The 20,613-nt window shown below is 47.6% G+C and overlaps 1 protein-coding gene across 1 annotated transcript in view; it reads left to right on the plus strand.

Annotated features, from left to right (window-relative positions):
- The first annotated feature begins 6 nt into the window (after positions 1 to 6).
- Positions 7 to 20,613, plus strand: part of LOC140390095 (ABC-type oligopeptide transporter ABCB9-like) — a 48,553-nt gene continuing 27,946 nt past the window's right edge. The window contains exons 1-6 of the mRNA XM_072475001.1: positions 7 to 68; positions 7,394 to 7,524; positions 13,676 to 13,881; positions 14,544 to 14,741; positions 15,029 to 15,157; positions 17,472 to 17,660. Of these exons, the coding sequence (XP_072331102.1) occupies positions 46 to 68; positions 7,394 to 7,524; positions 13,676 to 13,881; positions 14,544 to 14,741; positions 15,029 to 15,157; positions 17,472 to 17,660 (876 nt within the window). The 5' untranslated portion in view covers positions 7 to 45. The remainder of the gene's footprint in view (positions 69 to 7,393; positions 7,525 to 13,675; positions 13,882 to 14,543; positions 14,742 to 15,028; positions 15,158 to 17,471; positions 17,661 to 20,613) is intronic.

Genomic DNA, 20,613 nt, shown 5'->3' on the forward strand with positions numbered 1-20,613 from the left:
AGCTCCCGCTATGACCATCGAGCGTTCCTCATCGCCATATCGTACATGTTTATGACCTCCATGGGAAGGTGAGAATTCCCAAAGAGACTGGTTGTTCTTTCCTGTGAACCCTGCCCCCGCCCCCCTGAGATCTTGTGTGTCCTCCTGTGTGTCCCTCGATCAGGAATCGGGATGAGGACTATCAGGAATCGGGATGAGGAATGTCAGAGCAGAATGGGGTTGGCATGAGGATTGGATGAAATTGTATTCGATTTATTGTGATGTGTTCGGAGGTACAGTGAAAAGTATTGATCTGCGTACAGTCCAGGCAGATCGTTCCATACATGAAAAAACATAGGACATACATATGTACACAAAATTGATTCTTGCATGGGGTAAAGATGGCTCTGAAAGGCAGGTTGGTGGAGTGGTTAGTGTGTAGTGGGCTTGGATGATGAGTGACTTCATAGTTTTCATAGAATTTACAGTGCAGAAGGAGGCCATTTGGCCCATTGAGTCTGCACCGGCTCTTGGAAAGAGCACCCCACCCAAGGTCTAAACCTCCACCCAACACTAAGGGCAATTTTGGACACTAAGGGCAATTTATCATGCCCAATCCACCTAACCTGCACATCTTTGGACTGTGGGAGGAAACCGGAGCACCCGGAGGAAACCCACGCACACACGTGGAGGATGTGCAGACTCCGCACAGACAGTGACTGGAGGGGAACCTCCAGGTGGTGGGATTCCCAGGTATCTGCTGCCCTTGGTCTTCTAGATGGTTTTAAAGATGCTGTTTAAGCAGTCCTGGTGAGTTCTTGCAGTGCATCGTGTAGATGGTACACCTTGCTGCAATTGTGCATTGGTGGTAGAGGGATTGAATGTGTGGAAATGGTGCCAATCAAACGGGCTGCTTTGTCCTGGATGGTATCAAGCTTCAAGTGTTGCTGGACCTGCACGCATCCACTCATCCAGACAATAGTGTTCAATTCAGGTCGCCAGGATCCAAGTGCACAACCAGGGACTCCGGCAGGATCCGTTGCTTTCTGAGGGTTCACTTTCAAGAAGACTGATCTGACTTTGGAAGCTGTGACTTTCATGGTCAGCGGTGTCCTGGACGTGTACGCGTCGCTGGGACGACACAGAGTTTATCAAGAAGACTGTGGTGGAAATTCCCGACATAGACACCCACAGATTAGTCATAGGATGGGAATTTGTGTACAGGACCCGCTGATTGACAGGTCAAATCGCAAAACGGGAAAAACGGCTAACGTGGCTAGAGAACTAGGAACATTTATGGAATAGATGGGGGCAGTGGACCCATGGATTTCCATGCACCCGGGAGAGGAGGAGTTCTCATTTTTTTCACAAGTACACAGGTTCCATACCCGAATCAACTTCTTTCTGGTGGGGAAATCGGTGCTTCCAGGGATAGTAATAGCGGAATACTCTGCGATGGTAATCTCTGACCACGCTCCACACTATATGGATATGAGGTTAGAGATGGGCCGTATCCAAGGACCCCCTGTGGAGATTGGACACGCCCCTCCTGGCTGACGAGGTCTTTTGGCCGAAAATATCACAGGCCATAGACGTGTACAGAGCTCACAACCGGAATGGGACGGTCTCACCATAAACGTTCTGAGGGGCGCTGAAGGCTGTGATCGGAGAAAAATTATCGCCTACAAGGCGCGCAGAGGCAGGAAAGAGAGGGTGGTTAGGCATCAACTGGTCGACTCCATACTCGAAGTAGACAGACGGCACTCCGTGGCCTCGACGTAGAGCTTGTGGCGGAGAGGAAGAAGCTACAAGTGGACTTTAATCTGTTATCAACCAAGAAAGCAGCTCACCAACTCTGCCAGACATGGGGTAACATTTGTGAACACGGAGACAAAGCCAGCCACTAGCTGAGAAAGCAGGCAGCCATGAGGGAAATGAGGTAAGGATAGCAAAGGCGGACTGGTAGCCGATCCAAAAAAGATCAATAAAGCATTCGAGGCCTTCTACCGGGGACTGTACACCTACTAACCAACCCCCTTCCGCTTCCCCCGCTTCCCGAGACTCTGGGATGTCACAGTTCCTTGATGGACTGGAATGCCAGTTGTGGGGGAAGGTAGGAGGAGGGGGACTGGAAGCACCGCTAGAACTGGGAGAAGTCATGGAGAGGATCAGCTCCATGCAGACGGAGAAGGCACCAGGACCAGACGGATTCCTGGTGGACTCCTTCAAAGCATTAACAGCAGCACTGGCCCCGCACCTATCGGACATGTTTGCAGAGTCACTAGCGAGGGGCACTCTGCCTCCAATTTTAGCAAATGCCACCGTATTGCTGATACCCAAGAAAAACAAAATTCCAAATGAACGCGGATCCTACAGACCCATTTCGCTGCTCAATCTGGATGCCAAAATACTCTCATAAATCCTGGCCAGACGACTGCAGAATTGCGTACCAGAGGTGGTCACAGAAGACCAGACGTGTATTGTCAAGAGTAGACTGCTAATAGTGAACTTTAGGTGCCTGCTGAACATGACAATGACTCCACCCGCGGAGAGAACACCAGAGGTGATCATCTCCCTGGACGCAGAAAAGGCCTTCGACAGAGTTGAGTACCTCATTCAGGTACTAGAGCGGTTTGGGCTGGGGACAGGGTTCACCTCCTGTACAACGCCCCCATGGCGGGCGTACGAACCAACACCACCAGCTCTGAATACTTCCAGCTGCACAGGCACAAGGCAGGGATGCCCGTTGTCCCCGCTCCTACTTGCCTTGGCAATTGAGCCGTTGCTGATCGCCCTCAGAGCGGCAAGAAGCTGGAAGGGGAATCCGAAGAGGAGACAGAGCGCATAGTCTCCGTCTATGCGGATGACCTGTTCCTCTATATCTCGTCTCACAAACCAGCATGGAAGGGATCATGAACTTCCTGAGAGAGTTTGGAGCCTTCTTGGGCTACAAGCTCAACTAGAGCAAGAATGAAGGCTTCCCTGTGAGCCCAAAAGGGGAGGGGCAGAGCTGGGGGGATTACAGTTCAAGCAGGCCCAATGCAAATTCTGCTATCTGGGGATCCAAATTGCCCACGACCTAGACACGGATCCATAAGCGGAACCTGACCAGTCTGGTGGAGGAGGTTAAAAAGGACCTAGAGAGATCGGACACACTCCCGCTCTCCGTGGTGGAGAGGGTGCAGACAATCAAGATGAACGTGGTGTCCAGGTTCCATACCGATCTACTTCCCCAAGGCCTTCTTTAACTCAGTCGACAAAATGATCATGCCGTTTGTGTCGGGGCGGGGTGGGAGAATCCCCAAACATCTCCAAAAAGGTCCTCCAGAGAAAATGAAGCATTGGGGACCAGGGGCCTGGACATCTCAAGCCTTCAATGCTGCCACTGGGCAGCCACAGCATAAAGAGTGAGGGGATGGGTGAAAGAACCGGAAACAGAATGGGTGAGGATGGAGGAGAGTTCCTGTACAGGGATGACCCTCCCAGCCCTCACCGCGGCGGCACTCCCATCCCTGCCAGCCAAGCACTCAACGAGCCCAGTGGTGGTAGCCACATTCTGAACCAAATGAGACAGCATTTTGGTGTAACCGAAATGTCACCATGGCCCCCATCGGCAACCGCAGCCATGATGGACACCAATCTTAAGAGGTGGAGATAGTACGGGGGGGTCGCTGACTGCTGGGACCTCTATACAAAGGACAGACTAGAGATGTTAGAGGAACTGATAGAAAAACTACAACCACCCAATGGGAAAACGAACTGCGACACCTACAGATAAAGAACTTCCTCCGCAAGGAGACATCATACCCACAGACCCCGAGGCACTCAATTTTAGAGGAACTACTAGATGCTGGCAATCTGGGAGGGGAGGGAATGGCGGGGACCTGTACGGAAGACTGCTAAAAGGGGCATGCTCCCCACTGGATAAGACATGTCCAGGGAAAAATGAGAGGAAGAACTAGCGATTGAAATAAGTTGGGGACTCTGAAGCGAAGCACTGAACAGGGCCAACGGTACCTCCATGTGCAAGGCACACAACTGAAAGTGGTGCACAGTGCACAACTAACTAGAACCTGAACAAGCAGGTTCTTCTCGTAGGTGGAGGACAAGTGTGAATGGTGCCAGGGAGGCCCGGCCAACCACCTGTTCTGGGCATGTGCCAGATTGGTCGGTGAAAGATCCTCTTGGCTCTTACTCAGGATAAGGCACTCAGTCCGGTTGAAGAGGTATACAAAGCACTCTATATTTTCAATAATTAACTTGGTACATTTGCACAAAATTAAATCAAAAAACTTTTGAGAGTACACTGAAAAGTCCTTGGAATACTGAAGAATGAAAGCAAAAAGCTTCAAGGTAAAACTCCAGATTTACAAATTAAAAGTCATTTCATCAAAAGGCTTTTTTAAAAAAAGTAATTTTCACGAATGCTTCAAGAATCTCGGAAGGCTAAAATTCTTCTACCAATCAGTCATACGGATCACATTCTTAAGGGAATCCTTATCGATGGTTTAGCCCCTTATTTACTTTCATTGATTCTCATTCTCAGCTGACACCCCCCCCCCCCCCCCCCTTGATTCGTTCAGGAAAGTGTCAGTCACTTAACAGGTGGTTGGTTAATTAGACATTAGTAAATTTCTCCAATTAATTATCCTTTCTTTGATATCGTATGATTCTCATGCCTCCTGTCCCACTGCCAAACTCCCTACGTCACATCTGGTCTAGTCATGTCATGATTGTTGCAAATTTGTTGAATGTACCCTCTTATTGCTTCTCTACAGTACATCTTTGCAACATTTGTAGACAGTCATGGTCAAGATTCAATAATTTAGCCAATTTTTATCACTTGATCATATTTCTGCAGATTCTGTAAATTTCAAGAATTATTTTATTTTCCAGTATATTTTACCTATATCTCTGAAAGGACCCCCTCTATAATTGTTGAATCCAACAGTCAGGTACTGGGCAGCCTTCTTTGAAGCAATGTCTAAGGCTGTGGTGGTGAGGGTGGAGCCGTGCCCCAGAAGTGGCAGTCTTTGAAGTATCTGACCAGCCAGAACTCTTTATGACGGGGGAGAGGAGCGATGCCCTTGCCCCTGCCTCCCTAATCGCCCACCGAAGAATCCTGCTCGGCTGGTGATCGGCAGCACCACCCAAAGCTGCAGACTGGCTGTCTGACCTCTCCAACTGGAGAAAATCAAATTCACCATCCGAGAGTCGGAAGAGGCTGCCACATGTAGCTAACTTTTGCCTCAGTTTAATTGCTCTGTTTTATCACCTTTGCTCTTGAGTCGCCAGGTATCTTTCTGATACCGCCACGTGGTTCAAGTCCGAGTAATGATCAATAATCCAATACACCGCTTAGTAAGATTTAAATCTAAGCACATTTATTATACACAGTAATCACTACTCATGCATAAATTCTACGTCTAAGCTACTTCTACGACTAACAGGCCCATACTTAACTTGGAACTGGCCCACCAGGTCAGGGAAACGAATGGCCTTTCATTCGGGTTCTGAGCCTGCGGGATTCGAAGTTGGTACAGATTGGTAGCTAGGAGCGTCTATCTCGTAGCGAGCGTTACTGTATCCCTGTAAGACTTACTGGATATCGGCGGCGGCTGAACCGGTCACTGTCAAGGGTTGGTTCGCGTTGCTGAGTGACCCGGTCAAGAAGAATGATTTGAACTTGGGCTTGATTCTTATAGTTCCCAGGGGCTTCCTGCCTTTCGGGGTGGACCCTGTACCTGGTCCCAAGTGATTGGACTTTGTCCCAATCACTTGGTTCGATTTTCTCCAATGCAGGAGCGGTTCCCTGATCGATGGGCGGTCCTGAGGTGGTCGTTCACCTCCTTTTGTGTCGGCTTCTGCTGGCGCTGAAGAGTCTGGTTTTGCTTTATGTGTCTAAATGTTGCTCATTGTTTCCGGGGATTGCTCATTAATATGCAGATGGCTGGTGTTTTGTTATGCTGATGGTTGCCGGTATCGATCTTGTCTGGCCTTTCCAGAGGTAAATACACACTCAACCTGCAGCTGCTCGTTTGTGTCCTGTTGGCTGACTTTCCCATCAGCCTTTGCCATTCGCCATTTTAAATCGGGAGTTAGCCATTTTAACTGGCTACACACAAAACATGGGGGCCATTCACCAACTTGTTCCAAGACCTGTTTGAAGCCAACAGCCAATAGAGCGAGAGGAGGGGGAGGACCGCATAAGCACGAAAGAACAGGAAGGGGAAGGAAAGGAAGGGGGGGGCAGGGAGAGGGGAGGGGCTATTCTGCTGGGGCTGACATAAGTAAACAAGCAAAACCCTGTAAAAATGCAAAATAAGTCAAGAAGCCAGAGGAACACCTAAACAGTGGAGGGGGAGGAGAGGGAGGGCGAGCCATCCGATGGGGAGGGGAGTTCGGGGGTTATTCCTATGTAAATACATGGGGCTGGATTCTCTGCCGCGGCACATTTCTGTATCATCCCGCCGGCGGGATGCTCCGTTACTCCGGCCGGTCAATGGCGTTTCCCACTGTGGGGCAGCCCCACGCCATCGGGAAACCTCCGGGCTGCCGGCAAAACGGAGCATCCCGCTGGCGGAGAATCCAGCCCATGGTCTCTTTCTGTAAACTCTGTAAAAAAACTCAATCTGAATAAAAATATTTCAACAAAAATAAATTGATTCACAAAGGAAGCAAATGTGATGTGTGAAAAAGTATTTTCTCACGAGTGGTTTGGGTGTGGAATGCACAACCTGGAAGTGTGGTGGAGGCAGGTTCAATTAAGGCATTCAGGCACAATTCAATTACTTGAACAGATACAATGTTCAGGGGTATGGGGAAATTGCCAGGGAGTGGCACGAAGCCATGATGATCGTTTGATGACATGATGGGCTGAATGGCCTCCTTCTGCACCGTAACAACTGATACGAAGCACGTACAGTTGATTGCCCCGTTGATGACCCCTTCCATCACCTTACTGATGAATGAGTGCAGACTGATGGGGCGGTTCTTGTGTACACGACACACCTGGTCAATTTTCCATATTGCTGGGTAGATGCCAGTGTTGCAGCTGTACTGGAACCTCTTGGCTAGGGCGCAACAAGTTCTGGAGCACAAGTTGCCGGAATTTTGTCAGGGCCTGTAGCCTTTTTTATTATCCAGTGCCATCAGCCATTTCTTGATATTACGTGGAATTAATCCAATTGGCTCAAGACTGATATCTGTGATACTGGGACCCTCCGGAGGGGGCTAGGGGGCTGAGATGGATCACCCACTTAGGTGATCTGTATTTAAAAGACCATTCTGGTATTCCGATGGGAAAGTCTAATACAGGAATTTCACGGGTTCACGGGGAATGTGCAGAGTGTAACGCAGGAATTCCTATCCTGCCGTTGTCAAATTTTTCTGACTGGGGGAATTTTTCTTGCAGCTCCATTTCAGCAGGTCTCCGGGGAGGACTTTTCATGTTCACCATGTACAGTCTCAACAAACGGGTTCGAAATCAGCTCTTCTCTAACCTGGTACAGCAGGAAATTGGCTTCTTTGAGGCAACTCGGACGGGTAAGAAGAGAAACACAGCCCTCGTATATTCATGCAGCTGTTCAGAATGAAATGCTAATGCAGTTAGAAACTTGAATGTTTTTTTTGACAAATATTTTATTGAGGCATTTATATATTTACACATCAAACACAACTATAAAACAAAACAAGCCAATCGGGCTGCAAATAATCAAACCAACTAAATACCTAACTCCCCTCCTGCTCCGCAAACCCTCCCCCCCTCCCCGGCTGACATCTTAACTGTTCTCAAAGAAATCGATGAACGGCCGCCATCTCTGGGCAAACCCCTCCACAGAGCCTCTCAAGGCAAACTTTATCTTCTCCAGCCTGAGGAACTCTGCCAGGTCACTCACCCACACCCCTGGTTTCAGCGGCCCCGAGTCCCTTCATTCCAATAAGATCTGTCTCCAGGCTACCAGGGAGGCAAAGGCCAAGACATCGGCCTCTCTCGCCCCCGGACTCCCGGGTCTTCTGACTCTCCAAAGATCGCCACTTCTGGACTCGGGGTCACCTTTACCTTCAAAACAGCGAACAAAGAAGAACAAAGAAAAATTACAGCACAAGAACAGGCCCTTCGGCCCTCCCAGCCTGCGCCGACATGACGTCGGCAAACGCAAACCCTTGCCAGAATCCCCCAAGCTTCGGACAGGCCCAATACATGTGGACATGATTTGTGGACCCGCCCGCACATCTCCCACAACTGTCCTCCACCCCTTCAAAAACCCTGCTCACCCTGGCCACAGTCATATGTGCCCTGTGGACCACCTTGAACTGAATAAGGCTAAGCCTAGCACACGACAAGGATGCGTTCACTCTCCTCAGAGCCCCCTCCCACACCCTAGCCTCCACCTCCCTTCCCAACTCTTCCTCCCACTTACAATTCACTCCCAATCCATCAACTCCTTATAAATTTCCAACAATCTACCGTCACCTACCCATGCTTTTGACACTACCTTGTCCTGTAGCCCCTGGGCGGCAGGTGAGGAAAGGACGGTATCTGCCAAAGTCCCTCACCTGGAATACATCCACATCCCCCCCCCCCCCCCCCCAAAAGCTCGGAAAAGCTGCCTCCAACCAATAGGTCCCAAAACCTCTCAAACCCTGCCCATTGCCACCCCCGAAACCCCCCTTCCAGCCGCCCCCAGAACAAACCTATGATTCCCACAGGTCGATGTTCAAAATGAGACCACCTCCAGCTCCGGGTGCTCCCGCCACTCAGGACCGCCACCAGCACTGGGATTGTGGAGTACCTGGCTGGCGGGAAAGGCAGAGTGCCCCCAAACTCGTGTCTTTGCAAGAGGTCACCTCCACCTGCTCCCATACCGACACCTCTCCCACTACCCACTTGCTAACCATGCTATTTCTGCCGCCCAAGAGTAATTGGGAGAGCTAACCCCCGCACCCCCCCCCTACCTCCCGACCGCTTTCCAGTCGCACCTTCTTTACCCGCAGGCATTACGCGCACAGACAAACCCGAAATCAGTGCATTCACCCTCCTACAAAAACCTTTGGAATGAAGATCGGGAGATTCTGGAACACAAACAAGAACCTCGGGAGAACCGTCATCTTCACCGACTGCACCTGTCCTGCCAATGACAGCGGGAGCACACCCACCTCCGAAAATCCCCTTCATCTGTTCCACCAACCGAGCCAGATTCAGCTTGTGCAGCTGCTCCCACCCACACGCCACCTGAATACCCAAGCTCGCCCCCATTCCCCCCCCCCCCCCTCCCCCCCTGCTCCAGCAGCACAGTTGCTTCACAGCTCCAGGGTCCCAGGTTCGATTCCCGGTTTGGGTCATTGTCTGTGTGGAGTCTGCACATTCTCCCCGTGTCTGCGTGGGTTTCCTCCGGGTGCTCCGGTTTCCCCCCTCAGTCCACAGATGCTCAGGTTAGGTGGATTGGCCATGGAACCAAAAAACGGTTCAGTGGCATTACGAGGATAGGGTGGAGGTGTGGGGATAGGGTGGAGGCCTGGGCTTAGGTAGGGTCCCCTTTCCAAGGGCCGGTGCAGACTCGATGGGCCGATTGGCCTCCTTCTGCGCTGTAAATTCTATGAACTATGATCTTCTGCCTCCTCGCTTGAATCAGAAAAACCTTGCTCTTCCCCATATTCAGTTTATATTCTGAAAACCTGCCGAGCTCCTCCAACATACCCACAACACCCCCAATAATTTCCAAAAGGTTTGAAACGTAGAGCAACGGATCGTCCGCGCACAGAGACCCTATGCTCCACCTCCCCCACCCCTGCCCCTGGCCTGCACTATCCCCCACCAGTCCCTTGACCTTCTCAGCGCCAAGGCAAAGAGCAATGGGGGGAGTGGCATCTCTGCCTCATCCCCCCATGCAACCTGAAATATTCCGAACTCACCCGGTTCATTCGCACACTCACTACTGGCGCCCGATACAACAACTGGACTAAACCCAAACCGCCCCAGCACCTCCCACAGGTAGCCCCACTCACCAGGTCAAAAGCCTTTGCCGCATCCATGGCGACCACCACCTCCACATTTCGTCCCCTCCGGGGGCATCACAATAACATTTAACAGCTGCCTGATGTTGACCGGCAAATGCCTATCAACCCGACACATAGTCCTCAATCCTTGAGGCTAAGATCTTGGCCAGTAACTTGCCGTCCACATTAAACAGCGAAATTGGCCTGTCGGACCCACACTACTCCGGATCCTTGTCCCTTTTTTAAATTAAGGAGATTGAGGCCTGCGACAGCATAGGGGGAGCACCCCTTCCTCCCTCACCTCATTAAACGCCCTCACCAGCAGGGGCCTCACCCTGGAAGCATTCCACTGGGAACCCTTCTGGGCCCGGGGTCTTTCCCGCCTGCGTCGCCCCCATACCCACCACCAGTCCAATGGGGGAGCCCAAAGCAACTTGAATGTTAATAAGTCACATTACATTGAGTGATCGCTATGCTTTAATGTTTTCATCATCAAATAATGACCACACTAATATTACTGTTCATAATGAACATACTGTAATAATGTTTATAATGAACACACTAATATTGCTAATAGTGTTTGTAAGAATGCATTTGAGGAAGAGATAGGCAGATTTTTAATTAGTAATGGGTTGAAGGATTATTGAAAGTGGAGTTGTGGCTGTGATGAGATCAGCCAAGATCTTGTTGAATGGTGGAGCGGGCTCAAGGGGCTGAATTGCCCAGTCCTGCTCCTCGTTCTCATGAACACACTGTAATATTACTGTTTGTAATGAACCAACTGTAATATTACAGCTTGTAATGAACAGTGTAATACTACAGTTTGTAATGTACATATACTGTAATATTACTGTTCGTAATGAATACACTGTAATATTACTGTTCGTAATGAATACACTAAAGCACTAATATTACTGTTTGTAGTGAACACACTAATATTGCTATTTGTTATGAAAACTAATGTCACTAAATGTACAAACATTACTTTTCATAATTGTTTAGATATTACTGTTCATAATGGTCACCCTGTAATATATTTGTAATTAACACACTGTAATATTACCGATTGTAATGAGCCTGCTCCACCGTTCGATCATAGCTGATATTTTTCTCATACCCTTTCCCCCATATGCCTTCTCCCCATAACTCCTAACCCACTTATTAATCAAGAAATCCCTTTATTAATCAAGAACATCAGATTTGTGCTTGGGGTCCTGTTACCTACAGGCCTCCGACCAAGAGCTGGAAGGTGGAATTGGACAGAATAGTTCTTTCTTAGAGCATAAGAGCTAGGAGCAGTAGGCAATTTAGCCTCTCGAGCCTGTTCCACCGTTCAATACGGCAATGGCTGATCTCATCATGGCCTCATCTCCACCATCCTGCCCGTTCTCCCTAACCCGGCAACCCATGAATTAAAAATTGTCCAACTCCTCCTTAAATTTACTCACTGTCCCAGCATCCAACACCCTCTGGGGTAGCAAATTCCACAGATTCACAACCCATTGGTTTCTCCTCAGCCCTGTTTTAAAAGGTTTGCTGCCCCTTATCCTGAGACTGTGACCTCTTGTTCTAGAATGCCTCACAAGAAGAAGCATCTGCTCCACGTCTGCTTTAACCATACCATTTAGCATCTTATATATCTCAATTGATCTTCCCTCATTCATCGAAGTAGAGAGTGCCTCTCTTCATAAGACCCCCATATCAACCGAGTGAACTGCCTCCAAATGACCCTTGTAATATTACAGTTTGTAAACATAATATTACTGTTTGTTATCATAGAATCATAGAATTTACAGTGCAGAAGGAGGCCATTCTTCCTACCTAGTCTACACTTGCCCTTGGAAAGAGCACCCACCCAATCCCACACCTCCACCATATCCCCATAACCCAGTAACTCCACCTCACCTTTTTGGACATTAAGGGAAATTTAGCATGGCCAATCCACCTAACCTGCACATTTTTGGACTGTGGGAGGAAACCGGAGCACCCGGAGGAAACCCCACGCACACACTGGGAGAACGTGCAGACTCCACACAGACAGTGACCCAAGCCGGAATCGAACCTGGGACCCTGGAGCTGTGAAGCAATTGTGCTCACTGTGCTACCTTGCCACCCACAGTATGAAGACTGTAACATCACATTATAATAAATACACAAACATTATGATTCATTGTAAATACAGAATAAATATTACTGTTCATAATGAACTCACTCTAATATTTCTGTTTGAAATCACTCCAATTAATGTTTCTAATGAACATACTAATATTGCTATTCATACGGTACACCTTGCAATATTACTGTTCGCAATCACTACATTGTAATAATTCTCAGATAAAAGCAAAACACTGAGATGTTGGATATCTGAAATTTTAAAAAAAGGTGCTGGGTAAATGCAGAGGGCCTGGCAACATCTGTGGAGAGTAAGTTAACGTTTCGAGACCAAATTGCCATTCAACAGAACTTACAGAATTTATTTGGATCCAAAACGTTTACTCCGGGTGCAATCTAGCGACCACGTTGTGCCCAAATGACAGCACGGCCGGTAGATGCCAGGAGATCCCTCTTCCGGGATCTACCAGGCTTGCCACACCTCCCAAGATCTAACATGATGTTGCGATCTGAATCACACCTATTATGGGTGGGAACACAATTTTGTAAATCTGCATATTAGAACTAGTCTCACTGTAATATGATCTTCCATAATCTACCTATGGCATTGAAATCTAACCCCTTCGTCTCAGGCCAGCACTATTCAGTGCTGGTCTCCACAAACGGGGACCAGTCGGAACAGCACTCGTGGGGTGTCGGAAGCCCCAAGGTGCTTACCCTCTGGGCAGGCAGGCAGGCACTTGTGGTGCCACCCGGGCACCTTGGCCTGGATGCCAGCCTGGCACTGCCTAGCTGTCCAGATGGCACTGCCAGGGTGCCAGCTTGGCAGTGTCAAGTGGCATTTGTTCCCATGACTGGGATCAGGTCTGGGAGTGTCCTGCGTCGGTGGGCTGCGGGGGAGCCCGAGGACCCACTTATAGGTGAGGTGGGCCTTTGGGGGGTTCAGGAGTCACGGGTGGTCGAGAGATTGGAACACCATTTTAAAAATGGCTCCCGATCTCCTGCACTGAGGAGTTCCGGCGAGTGGAGCTCCTCAGTGCAGGAAACAGGACTAAGTGCGGCCTTGATGGGAGGCCCTTAATAGAACCAGAATCCCGGTAGATAGCATGGTGATTCTTGGTGCTGTGAACGCCAGTAAACACCTGGCTAAATGCGCTTGTTATGGGACTCTTCCTATTCGGTTAGATCGGGCCCTCTGTTTCTCTCTCCTCAGATGCTGCCAGATATGCTGAGTTTATACAGCATATTTTGTTCTCACTACTGTTTACCATGAACAGTCTGTAACATCATAGTTAGTAACACTCTTGTAATGCCATTACTATCCCTGTGTGTAGGAGCTCTTTTCGCACAGTGGGTAGTGGCAGTATCACTGGACCAGACGTTCTGGGTTCGGGTTCAACGCCCTATTGACCATGGTTCAACGGGCTGATAATCAGCTCGAAATCCTTCCACCAATTCTCCCACTATTCCTTGAAGAGTTAAAAAAAGGCATTGGTGTGAAGATACACCACACAAAGGTACAACTATCCATGTCAATATTGAACAGACACGAATGTCTTCATGTGTATTGTGTCTTATCCCTCAGGTGATATCACCTCCCGCCTCTCCACTGACACCGCACTCATGAGCCGTTCCATCGCAGCCAATGTGAACATCTTCCTGCGAAGTTTGGTGAAGACAGTCGGGATCCTTTTCTTCATGTTCTCCCTGTCGTGGCAGCTCACCATCTTAATGTTTTTCGAGTCTCCCCTCACCATAGTCATTCAGGAACTGTATAATAAGTATCACATGGTAGGTACACACTCAGCAATGCAACAGGCTGCAGTTGCTCCAGGTGCTTTCTTTAAGCTTTTGTTAATTTGTCTCTCCTTTCAATGATTGGTGCATTTGGAACACAAATGCTCTCTGTTCTTTTGAAATTTTTACCATTATGTATATTTCCTCTGTTTATTTACTCACTTAGATGTATTTTGTCCCATCAAATTTCATCTGAAATATGTCTGCAGACATCTATGACTGTATATGTGTTTGTGCATCTGTCTGTCCGTCTGCCCACGTTTGTGCGTAAAGTCACTGATTGTTCCCTGCACCTACCGCACGCTATTTGTATGGCTGTTTATTTTGATATTCTACTTGCGCACCACCCACATGCCAACAGTGGTACACAGGATACAAACATGATAGAATTAAGGTTGAAGTTGAAGTTTAACAAAACCTCTTTTCAATTCATCCCTGTAGAAATGAACCCGTTGTTTGGTTTGCTTTTTGTTCCTCGTGCTTTATTAATGTGCGTTGCTATTATGAATTGTATCTCCAGATCCCCCTCTCTACCTCAACCAAAATGTTGACATTTCGCACTTTTTAGAAAATTAATTTCACTGAGAGGCCACTGTGATAGGCCTCAGTCTGTGAGAATTGTATTACGATTGATTTATGTTTTGTTTTGGGGACAGAAACTGGTTCAGGATGTGCAGGATTCTATCGCGAAGTCAAACCAACTGGCCGGAGAGATTGTTTCAGGGATCAGAACGGTCAGGAGTTTTGCCACTGAGACCGAGGAGTCCGAACTCTTTGAGGAGAAGCTCCAGGTTACACACCAACTCAAGACCAAACGGGATATTGTTAGAGCAGTGTACCTAGTGTGTCACAGGGTAAGTGACAGGGCAATCTCACTCCCCATGTATATCCCAGCTGCTCCGCTCAGTAAATAGTCACCCCTGATCTGGGCATTGACCCAGGTTGTCATCATCTCAACAGTGTGTTACTCAGAAACATAGACATGAAAACTCAATTGCAGTGTGTAATGTCTACAGGGTGGGTAGTTCTGTATCTGCACCCCCCCCCCCCCCCCTTCACGACGCTCTCCGCTCACTGTGGACAGGGGGCTGTTCGGTACCTCAATCTGCCCTAATGGTTTCCTGTGTGTCTGTTTCTCCAGCACGTACAGCTTGCTATGCAGGTGATTATGTTATACTATGGACAGTACCTGATACACACCAGACAGATGAGCAGTGGGAATCTGGTCGCTTTCATAATGTACCAGATGAATTTTGGCGAAAACGTGCGGGTAAGTTTAAACTCTTCCTCCTTAGACACTGGTTTAGCAGAGAGGGCTAAACAGCTGACTTGTAATGCAGAACAATGCCAGCAGCGCGGCTTCAATTCCCGTATCGGCCTCCCTGAACAGGTGCCGGAATGTAGCAACTAGGAGTTTTTCACAGTAACTTCATTGAAGCCTACTTGTGACAATAAGCGATTATTATTATTATTATTATTATTATTATTATTATTATTATTATTGCCGTTATGGTGGACTTCTTATTGAATTGTTAGTTTGCTGCAGAGGTCTCTTGTTTAGTCCCACAGTACGTTACGGTTATCCATTCTCTTCTCAGTTGAAGCATGTTGAGCATGGACTGGGGAATCCTGAATTACTCCAATGCACAGTTTAGGCTCAGAGCATTAATATTGTTCTGATCTCAGACCAGACCCCAGCAGTTGCTGTGATACTGGACAGAAACGGCAATATTTTTTAATTTGTAAGACTGTGAGGAAACAATACTTCACTCCAGGAGTGACTCCATGCACAAATAGGGATATGGTATACTAAAACGAACTATTATTAACACAGTATTAAACTAATTTTAAGAGCGCAGAAAATATAACTTACAATTACCAGTTAAACAATGCGTAACAAAATGAAACAACCTGAACTCCTAACTTAACTTCTTTATCTCCAGTCAAGCAAAACCCATCTTGGGTCAAGCCCACTTGAAATACAGTTAGCAAACACAGGAAAATTTGCTGCATTGAGATGCCTGGGAGAGAGACAGAGAGAGAGATCCTTCAGGAAACAGCCTACAGATTCTTGCCTGTATCAAACCACAGCTTTTTCCAGAAGCTGCTATTCGGTTCACAGCCAAATCTAAACTGCCGGACTCAAAACCTGACTGCGTCAACCTCTGGCTCCTCTCATTAATTACATCTTCTTTACCCCCCTGAAAACCTACAGATCAGAGAATCCCTCCAGTGCAGAAGGAGGCCATTCAGCCCATCGAGTCTGCACCGTCCTTTCGAACGACTACCCCACCCTCGGCCCAATCTCCTGCCCTAGTCCCGTGACCCCACTCAACCTTTGGATACTTTGGGGCAATTTAGCATCGCCAGTCCATCTAACCTGCACTCTTTGGACTGTGGGAGGAAATCGGAACATTAACGCGGACAGGGAAAATGTTCAAACTCCACATGGACAGTCACCTGAGGTCGGAATCAAAGCAAGGTCCCTATTGCTGTGAGGCAGCAGTGCTAACCATTGTATCATCATGTTGCCCCTTATGTCTCTAATTATCTACTCCCCAAAAATCCATTAGGCCTCTCCTTGGAAACATAAGCATGGTTTGAAATAAGAATGAGAAGGATGATTTCATTTTCAAAATCCCTTGATTACCCCCTCTATAGCCACAGGGTCTGCCTGTCTTTCAAACTGGGATATTTATATACTGCAGCAGATACATCCACACATTAACTGCTTTTAACCATTTCTGCACCAGGTACATATAATCCAAAATATATCTGAAATTCCGACAATCATCACAATATGAGCTGGAAATAAATGAAAGCTGGAGGATTTCTATCGTGGCATCTTGGCTCATCCTTGTACGTTCCCAATCCATCTCTCCTGATTGCTGCCTAATTCCTTTCTGAATTGGCCATATTTGTATTCATCCTGTACGTCACTCTTCATCCCTCCACATTCCCAACCCATCCCTTTAGATTCCTATTTAATGGCTGTACATTGCATTTCTGTCCCTGCGCCTTCCCATCCAACACACATACATTTCCCTTGTTGTTGGAGCTGCACTCATCCAAGCAAGTGGGGAATATTCCATTTTTCTCCTGACTTGTACCTTGTAGATTGTGGGCAGGGTTTGGGGAGTTAGGAGGTGAGTTATTTGCTGCTGGATTCCTAGCTCTGACCTGTGCTTGTAATCACAGTATTAATAAGGCTACTCCAGTTCAGTTTCTGGTCAGTGGTAACCCCCAGGATGTTGATAGTGGATTGATTCTGTGGTGGTAATGGCATTGAATGTCAAGGGGCGATGGTTAGATTCTCTTATTGGAGATGGTCATAGCCTGGCACTTGTGTGGTATGTATGTTACTTCCTACTTCTGCCATGTGTTATTGCAATGTATGTGGATGCGTGCGTGTTGTCTGTGTTTCCATGTATCAGCGCATGTGTGCATGTGTATATGCTTCCATGCGTTGCTGGTGTAGTGTGCGGAGTCTGAGTTTTCATGTGTTCTTGTTTGATGCCAGTTTTCCCTGTGGGAAAGTGAATGGCTACATTCAGATTAATGCTACTTTCTCTCAATTTGAACAGACCTTGGTTCACATGTACTCCGAGATGATTCATTCAGTGGGAGCAGCAGAGAAAGTCTTTGAATATCTGGACCGGAAATCCAGTGTTCCCACTGATGGGAAGCTGGTAGTTGAGCAACTGAAAGGAGATGTGAAATTCCGTAATGTGTCCTTCTCCTACCCAACAAGACCCGACGTCCAGGCCTTAAAGGTAAGATTATAATGAGGTTAAACCCAATATATCCCGAGATCAGATATTGATGATAGTGTTCGAGTAGATCCCAATGAGATCTCCGATCAGATATTGACAGCAATTTTGGAACCTGATTAGCCTGGGCATCACTGGCTCGACAAGCATTTATTGCGCAACCCTAATTGCCTTTGAGAAGGTGGTGGTGAGCTGCCTTCTTGAACCGTTGCAGTCCATGTGCAGTCAGGCAGGGAAGAGATGGTCGAGTGAGGGAACCATGGTTGACAAGAGAGGTTGAATGTCTTGTTAAGAGGAAAAAGGAGACTTATGTAAGGCTGAGGAAACAAGGTTCAGACAGGGCATTGGAGGGATACAAGATAGCCAGGAGGGAACTGAAGAAAGGGATTAGGAGAGCTAAGAGAGGGCATGAACAATATTTGGCGGGTAGGATCAAGGAAAACCCCAAGGCCTTTTACACATATGTGAGAAATATGAGAATGACTAGAGCGAGGGTAGGTCCGATCAAGGACAGTAGCGGGAGATTGTGTATTGAGTCTGAAGAGATAGGAGAGGTCTTGAACGAGTACTTTTCTGCTGTATTTACAAATGAGAGGGGCGATATTGTTGGCGAGGACAGTGTGAAACAGATTGGTAAGCTCGAGGAAATACTTGTTAGGAAGGAAGATGTGTTGGGCATTTTGAAAAACTTGAGGATAGACAAGTCCCCCGGGCCTGACGGGATATATCCAAGGATTCTATGGGAAGCAAGAGATGAAATTGCAGAGCCGTTGGCAATGATCTTTTCGTCCTCACTGTCAACAGGGATGGTACCAGGGGATTGGAGAGTGGCGAATGTCGTGCCCCTGTTCAAAAAAGGGACTAGGGATAACCCTGGGAATTACAGGCCAGTTAGTCTTACTTCGGTGGTAGGCAAAGTAATGGAAAGGGTACTGAAGGATAGGATTTCTGAGCATCTGGAAAGACACTGCTTGATTAGGGATAGTCAGCACGGATTTGTGAGGGGTAGGTCTTGCCTTACAAGTCTTATTGAATTCTTTGAGGAGGTGACCAAGCATGTGGATGAAGGTAAAGCAGTGGATGTAGTGTACATGGATTTTAGTAAGGCATTTGATAAGGTTCCCCATGGTAGGCTTATGCAGAAAGTAAGGAGGCATGGGATAGTGGGAAATTTGGCCAGTTGGATAACGAACTGGCTAGCCGATAGAAGTCAGAGAGTGGTGGTGGATGGCAAATATTCAGCCTGGATCCCAGTTACCAGTGGCGTACCGCAGGGATCAGTTCTGGGTCCTCTGCTGTTTGTGATTTTCATTAATGACTTGGATGAGGGAGTTGAAGGGTGGGTCAGTAAATTTGCAGACGATACGAAGATTGGTGGAGTTGTGGATAGTAAGGAGGGCTGTTGTCGGCTGCAAAGAGACATAGATAGGGTGCAGAGCTGGGCTGAGAAGTGGCAGATGGAGTTTAACCCTGAAAAGTGTGAGGTTGTCCATTTTGGAAGGACAAATATGAATGCGGAATACAGGGTTGACGGTAGAGTTCTTGGCAATGTGGAGGAGCAGAGAGATCTTGGGGTCTATGTTCATACATCTTTGAAAGTTGCCACTCAAGTGGATAGAGCTGTGAAGAAGGCCTATGGTGTGCTAGCGTTCATTAACAGAGGGATTGAATTTAAGAGCCGTGAGGTGATGATGCAGCTGTACAAAACTTTGGTAAGGCCACATTTGGAGTACTGTGTAAAGTTCTGGTCGCCTCATTTTAGGAAGTATGTCGAAGCTTTGGAAAAGGTGCAAAGAAGATTTACCAGGATGTTGCCTGGAATGGAGAGTAGGTCTTACGAGGAAAGGTTGAGGGTGCTAGGCCTTTTCTCATTAGAACGGAGAAGGATGAGGGGCGACTTAATAGAGGTTTATAAGATGATCAGGGGAATAGATAGAGTAGACAGTCAGAGACTTTTTCCCCGGGTGGAACAAACCATTACAAGGGGACATAAATTTAAGGTGCAAGGTGGAAGATATAGGAGGGATATCAGAGGTAGGTTCTTTACCCAGAGAGTACCCAGGGGGCATGGAATGCACTGCCTGTGGAAGTAGTTGAGTCGGAAACATTAGGGACCTTCAAGCAGCTATTGGATAGGTACATGGATTACGGTAAAATGATCTAGTGTAGATTTATTTGTTCTTAAGGGCAGCACGGTAGCATTGTGGATAGCACAATTGCTTCACAGCTCCAGGGTCCCAGGTTCGATTCCGGCTTGGGTCATTGTCTGTGCGGAGTCTGCACGTCCTCCCCGTGTCTGCGTGGGTTTCCTCCGGGTGCTCCGGTTTCCTCCCACAGTCCAAAGATGTGCAGGTTAGGTGAATTGGCCAATGATAAATTGCCCTTGATGTCCAAAATTGCCCTTGGTGTTGGGTGGAGGTGTTGAGTTTGGGTAGGGTGCTCTTTCCAAGAGCCGGTGCAGACTCAAAGGGCCGAATGGCCTCCTCCTGCACTGTAAATTCAATGATAATCTATGATTAATCTAGGACAAAGGTTCGGCACAACATCGTGGGCCGAAAGGCCTGTTCTGTGCTGTATTTTCTATGTTCTATGTTCTATGTGGTGTAGGTACACCCACAGTGCTGTTAGGGAAGAACTGATGTGGAGATGCCGGCGTTGGACTGGGGTCAGCACAGTAAGAAGTTTTTAAAAAAAAAAACATTTTATTAGGGTATTTGTAGATTTTATAATAATAACGATAACAGCAACATAAACATGGTATATAAAACATTTCCATGCCTATCACGTTCTTCGCACTCCCAATCAATGAAACAATAGCCTAACACGCCCCCCCCTACATTTCTGCACCTGCTGACATTTTTAATTTTCTCCGAGAAAGTCGACGAACGGCTGCCACCTCCGGGTGAACCCGAACATTGACCCTCTTAAGGCGAACTTTATTTTCTCGAGACTGAGA

Source organism: Scyliorhinus torazame, chromosome 14 (assembly GCF_047496885.1).
Source record: "Scyliorhinus torazame isolate Kashiwa2021f chromosome 14, sScyTor2.1, whole genome shotgun sequence".
Taxonomy (NCBI): domain Eukaryota; kingdom Metazoa; phylum Chordata; class Chondrichthyes; order Carcharhiniformes; family Scyliorhinidae; genus Scyliorhinus; species Scyliorhinus torazame.